A 6,236-nucleotide genomic window follows, 5' to 3' on the forward strand; every position below is an offset into this window, starting at 1 on the left:
CAAATCATTCCAATCTTCGTCGATCTGGATGAGAGAGAGAGATCGACAAGCACCATACGAGAAATCAGAGAAATCGACTGTTGTTGGCGGCAAAAAAATTCCAAAAAATCCTTAAAAATTGAAAAATTCCAGAAAAATTCATAAAAATTTCTAGAAAATAAAAAAAAAGTCAGATTTCGGGAAAATAGGAAATTTGTTCATTTTCTCCAAAAAAAATAAAAAAATTTCAAAACTTCACAGAATGGCTTATAATACTTGTGGCCAATCACTTTGAGTGAAATTTAAATTTTTTGAGGTGCCAAAAAAAAAAAAAATAAAAATTTCAAAACTTTACAGAATGGCTTAGAATATATGGCCACCCACTTTGTGTGAAATTTAAATTTTTTGAGGTGCCCAAAAAAAATCAAAAAATCAAAAATTTCAAAACTTCACAGAATGACTTAGAATATCTGTGGCCACCCACTTTGAGTGAAATTTAAATTTTGAGATGCCCAAAAAAATTTAAAAATAAAAAATTTCAAAACTTCACAGAATGGTTTAGAATACCTGTGGCCACCCACTTTGGGTAAAATTTAAATTTTTTGAGGTGCCCAAAAAACCAAAAAATTCAAAACTACGGAATGACTTAAAATACATGTGGCCACCCATTTTAAGTGAAATTTAAATTTTTAGGTGCCAAAAAAATAAAAAAATAAAAAAATTTAAATTTCACTCAAAGTGGTGGCTACAGTGGATTCTAAGCATTCGTGAAATTTTGAAATTTTTATTTTTTGATTTTTTGGGCACATCAAAAAATTTAAATTTCACTCAAAGTGGATGGCCAGTGTATTCTAAGCCATTCTATGAAGTTTTGAATTTTTTTTTTTTTTTTGGAAAAATGAACAAATTTCCTATGTTCCGAAATCGACTTTTTTTATTTTCTGGAAAATTTTATGGATTTTCTGAATTTTTTTTAGATTTTTAGGAATTTTCCAGATTTTCTAATTTTTTTATTCTATTTCTAAAAGAAATGAAGCGATTGTCCGCCGCCCGCCGCCGCCCGCCGGCCACTCCTCCAGAAACAGAAATAGAAAAATCAATTTCTGGCCAAAAATTGATTTCTGAAACAGAATGGTTATCATTCGCAGCCTTGTTGGCTAGACCATTGCTTTTGCTAGCGATGCTGCCGGTAAGACCGTTGATTGTCGGCAACATCATCAACGGCGGAGCGACATCGTCGATGGCAGTCTTCACCCTTTCTCCCTTTGTCGAAGAAGAGAGGAATTTTTTTAAAAAATTTTCTTCGACTAATTGCTTTTATGGGTTCAAAATGAGTTTATTTAAAACCCATTAATATCCACAATCAATTGGTTTTTTTTTTCTGTAAAATTCATAATGGCCCATATCTTAAGTTTGAAGTGACCCATTTATGACCTAATCCTATAAATAGGGGGTTCAAATATAGATGTGCGGCACATTTTGATAGCCCTAACAAGAATGCACATGGCCATAACCCGTTAACTTCAAAAGGCCAGTCAGTTTCTGTTGAAGTAAAACTAGAGTTTCATGATTCATTAAGCACGTGGAAAGTGCATTTCATCCGTACGCGGTGATCGCCGCGGTTTTGGTTGAATATGGAAGGATGAAACGCGTCCGGTTTATATGTCGTTATGCACATGATTCATAATTGCCAAAACGTGCGACGGGACGCGTAAGAGAGGCTAACGGACGCTGCCAAGCACCAGTGCCACACTGAGGAGTTCGTACATGAGAATCAAAGGAGATGTCTGAGTCTAGCATCATGTCCCAAACCCAAATTTGGAGTGGCCTTCTTGCGGAAAAGTACATAAAGAGACAGCCACCCACGTAAAGCACGATTGCTTCGAGGTTAGCACGTAAACATTCCACTTCGGATCTAGCTTTTCTGCTAAAGGAAGTAGGTTCGGGTCACATTTCACTGATGACCAAACCATCCCAAGAAAAGAGAGAAGGAGGATGTCGTTGGTGGGGATCATGGAAAATGACCAAAGTTGCTGGAACAGGGCTTGAACTGCCTTTGCAGTCCATTTTTTCCACTGCTTTTTTTACTCGTGCACCGTAAATTTAGCAAAGAATATTCCCACTTTGAGTTCTCTGTAGTCCATTACATGGACCAAAAGGAGCTCTTTCTTTTTCTAGGGTTTTACCTAACGAAGCACGATTTTAATTCATCATAATTTGCCCCCTTGTAATAGGGGATTCCTCTTGTAGCGTACATAACTAGCAATAATTTCGCGCCCGGTATTATTTTTCTTACGGCATGTGCTCCGCCATGTTTTGGAGGACGTGTGATGCCGTGTTTAGAAGCGAATCCTGCAGTTTAGAATGTCTGTTGAATGTTGAAGGACGGTCGCTTCGCACCTTTTGCACTTTGTGAAGAACGGAATGTATCATTGATTATAGTGTTAGCAACCCTCTAATAATTTCTAGGTTTTGCGGTAGTTGTTATCGACATTGCCAACAAGTTTTTTACACTTTTAAAGATAGGGTAGGTGCATCTAAGAGATTGCTACGAAACACTGTCATGCTGACACGATCAACCGTATTAGCTTCTTGATTTCAACTTCTAGCTTTTGACCCCAAAAAGCTACAGATAAAAAAATATAATATGCACATCAGATTGATTGTAAATATATATATCTCGATGTGAAGATATTCACAATCGGCCATGATGAGTTCATGCTATGGTATGGTCTCCAATAACTTTTCATAAACGTTGGCAAGAAAAACACTTTTAAAATTCACAATTAAAATCTAGAGAATTACCCACAAGAGTCAAATCAGTGTATTTGAAAGGGAAAATCACATAAATGGTATTTGAACTTTGGCCAAATATGCAATGTAGTCCATGGATTTTTAATTTGTTCAATGTCATCCATGAACTTGTAATTTGCTTAATGCGGTCCCTAAACTTTTGGTATATATTCAATTTAATCTTTGGACTATATGAACATGTTCAATGTTATTCCTGAACTTGAATTAGTGGAATGACATTATTCAATAGTTTAGGGATTAAATCAAACATGTACCAAAAGTTTATGGACCACATTGAGTAAATTAAAAGTTCATGAATCATATTGTACATTGCGATAAAACTTATGGACCATATTGAATAAATTAAAAGTTCAAGGATCACACTGCACATTGAGCCAAAATTGAGGAACCATTTATGTCATTATCCTTACTTGAAATGTTAGGAATTTCCTGTTTATGTTCTACTCTTAAAGTCAGTGTGGTGACACCCAACAATTTGAATTTGATGGAAATCATGTCTCAAAAGCATCCAACAGTATCTCCGTTTCTTCATAGCTACCTAGCTAGTGTTTAATTGATCCATTTATATAATATGATCTCTTATCATAAGGATAGGATCTGATTAATTTGTTTTTAAGACGATGCGGATAAGTGAGATCATATGTGGACCATCTAGCCATTGAACTAATGAATAGCAGCGAACGTTTATCATACAGATTGCGATGTCAAATTGTAAAATGTGCACGAGTCGCTCGCTTCTAAATAAGAACCTGATACCATTTATTTAAGCTGGTGCCATGGAAAAACTTTGCTTACAGCATACGGGCCATGGGCTTAGCATGTCGATTATTTTGGGATTCACTTGGATCTTTCTTGATAACCCATGATTAAAATATGCGAAATGTCAACGGGGACATTGTCTAATAAGTCATAAACCGATTATACTGATGTCAATTTAATTGTAAACTTTTCAATTTTGTCGATTTAGTTATAAACCTTTACGCCAAATTCCATCATAGTCCATCCCGCTAATTCTTACCGGAAATCGCCGAGGTCGTAGTATGCCAAGTAAGATAACTGGCAATGACCGGACCACATGTTGGCGATTTCTAGAATGACCATATTGAAATTTCGTGCAAAAATTTATGATTAAATTGGCAACATTGAAAAGTATATGACTAAATTGTTAACTATAATGGTAAAATATGCAAATTCATTTGTGTATCTAGATGATATTACCCAGGTCTTGTGGCTTGTTGAACTAGTCACATTTTCAAGAAACAATACTACTTACACCATAGTGTCGAAGATCATAAATCAACCCATGTTCTTGTCGCAAGATCCACGACTTACATATGCTCTAATTACCGCACGCCCTTGTGAAAAATTTGTTTGACCTATCTTTTTTGACACGTCGGCAATGCTCAAGACGATGGCATGCAGGGGCTCAGTTAGTGCATGTTCATGGAAGGTCACTCTAACTTTGGTCAAAAGGAGAATGGAAAAATAAAGGCGAAAAGGAAGAGGAATCTTAGCCGCCTCCAAAGTGGGTCCAAATCCATGGAGCAAAGAGAGATGGTTGGACAAGGCACACTGACCTTAGCCAATAGCCACCATGGAGGATTGTTGGACCCACCGGATGGTCATAATTTTAGTAATTTTTTATCTTCTTCAATCCTCTTTCAATTATATGACCCATACAATACACTATACAAGTAATGTGAAAATAGAAAGTGATCAAGGAAATCCTCTCTTGTCTACTTGGAAAAACTACTATAAATAGCCCACACCCCAAACACCAAGGCAAGCAAGCAAGTGCCTAATCTTCAATTGGAGAGAGAGAGAGCAACCAAAAGAGAAGCAAAGTTTCAATACAATTTCTAGAGAGAGATAATGGAGAGCTTCCCAGTGATCAACATGGAGAACCTGAATGGTGAGAATAGAGCAATCACCATGGACAAGATCAAAGATGCCTGTGAGAACTGGGGCTTCTTTGAGGTACAACTCTCTCTCTCTCTCTCTCTCTCTCTCTCTCTCTCTCTCTCTCTCTCTCTCTAATCTACTTATGTTTGAAAAAACTGGGTCTAACATTTTGGATTGCTTTGCCTTGGAAAATGTTACCAAATGAAGCTGGTGAATCACGGGATATCACCCGAGCTGATGGACACGGTCGAGCGAATGACGAAGGGACATTACAAGAAGTGCATGGAGCAGAGGTTCAGAGAGCTGGTGGCGAGCAAGGGGCTCGAGTATGTCCAGACGGAGGTCCATGACTTGGACTGGGAAAGCACCTTCCACTTGAAGCACCTCCCCGTCTCCAACATCTCCCAAATCCCAGATCTCGATGATGACTACAGGTGCTGATGAGAATTAATAACTTGAATGGCAAAAACGAAGAAGCTACATTCCGCTCCGCATCCATCGCTGATGACCTTCTACCGTTTGATATGCAGGAATGTCATGAAGGAGTTTGCAGTGAAACTGGAGAAGCTGGCGGAGGAGCTCCTGGACCTGCTATGTGAGAACCTGGGCCTCGAGAAAGGTTACTTGCAGAACGCCTTCTATGGGTCCAACGGGCCGAACTTCGGCACCAAGGTCAGCAACTATCCGCCGTGCCCGAAGCCCGACCTGATCAAGGGGCTTCGGGCCCACACCGACGCCGGCGGCATCATCCTGCTCTTCCAGGACGACAAGGTCAGCGGCCTGCAGCTCCTCAAGGACGGCCAGTGGATCGACGTACCCCCGATGCGCCACTCCATTGTCATCAACCTCGGCGACCAAATCGAGGTACATACATACACTCGCAATCGCAACCCTGACAAAACAAAGAAGCTTCTTAACATGTCGGTTACACTTCTTATGCGGTACAGCGAAACCATCGCCTTTTCATACAAGAATATCGCCCATTCGGCATTTGACATTCGAACAACGTTTCAAAATAAATGCAGGTGATAACCAATGGGAAGTACAAGAGCGTGCTGCACAGGGTGGTGGCCCAGACAGATGGGAACAGGATGTCTATAGCTTCGTTCTACAACCCGGGCAGCGACGCCGTGATCCATCCGGCGCCGGCTCTCGTGGGGAGAGAAGCAGAGGAGGCCGGTGAAGCGACTTACCCGAAGTTTGTGTTCGAGGACTACATGAAACTGTATGCTGCTCTCAAGTTCCAAGCCAAAGAGCCAAGATTCGAAGCCATGAAAGCCATGGAGACAGCCCCCAATTTGGTCCCAATTGCAACTGCTTAAATTGGGAATTCTAAGAGTTCTTTAAGCTGGGGGACCCAGCAGAGGAAATTGGCCTTTATTTTTATTTTTATATTAAACCAACAGAGCAAATTTTAGACATCAGATTGAACTGGGCGTGCTTGTTCCTGTGATACTTTTGATTTGGAGATTGTAACAACAGTCAAATGGAAATAATAGGAGGTGAACATCATTAATATATTTCTTCTTTGTTCCTTCGGA

The 6,236-nt window shown here is 39.5% G+C and overlaps 1 protein-coding gene across 1 annotated transcript; it reads left to right on the plus strand.

The window, feature by feature from the left end:
• The first annotated feature begins 4,576 nt into the window (after positions 1 to 4,576).
• LOC130139029 (1-aminocyclopropane-1-carboxylate oxidase 1-like) lies at positions 4,577 to 6,236 on the plus strand. Its single transcript, XM_056315028.1, has 4 exons — positions 4,577 to 4,770; positions 4,903 to 5,129; positions 5,226 to 5,559; positions 5,721 to 6,236. The coding sequence occupies exons 1-4, from the start codon at positions 4,666 to 4,668 to the stop codon at positions 6,015 to 6,017; spliced, it is 963 nt and encodes a 320-aa protein (XP_056171003.1). The 5' UTR covers positions 4,577 to 4,665; the 3' UTR covers positions 6,018 to 6,236.

Source organism: Syzygium oleosum, unplaced genomic scaffold (assembly GCF_021117445.2).
Source record: "Syzygium oleosum isolate NSW1041296 unplaced genomic scaffold, Sole_v2.1 Sole_v2.10, whole genome shotgun sequence".
NCBI classification, from domain to species: Eukaryota; Viridiplantae; Streptophyta; class Magnoliopsida; order Myrtales; family Myrtaceae; genus Syzygium; species Syzygium oleosum.

What these genes read in the sequence shown, in the direction of transcription:
- LOC130139029 (XM_056315028.1), top strand. Translation starts at nt 4,666, where the DNA reads ATGGAGAGCTTCCCAGTGATCAACATGGAGAACCTGAATGGTGAGAAT. An exon ending in GATCTCGATGATGACTACAG is followed by an intron (nt 5,130 to 5,225) that starts GTGCTGATGAGA and finishes TTTGATATGCAG; the next exon opens with GAATGTCATGAAGGAGTTTG. An exon ending in ACCTCGGCGACCAAATCGAG is followed by an intron (nt 5,560 to 5,720) that starts GTACATACATAC and finishes AAATAAATGCAG; the next exon opens with GTGATAACCAATGGGAAGTA.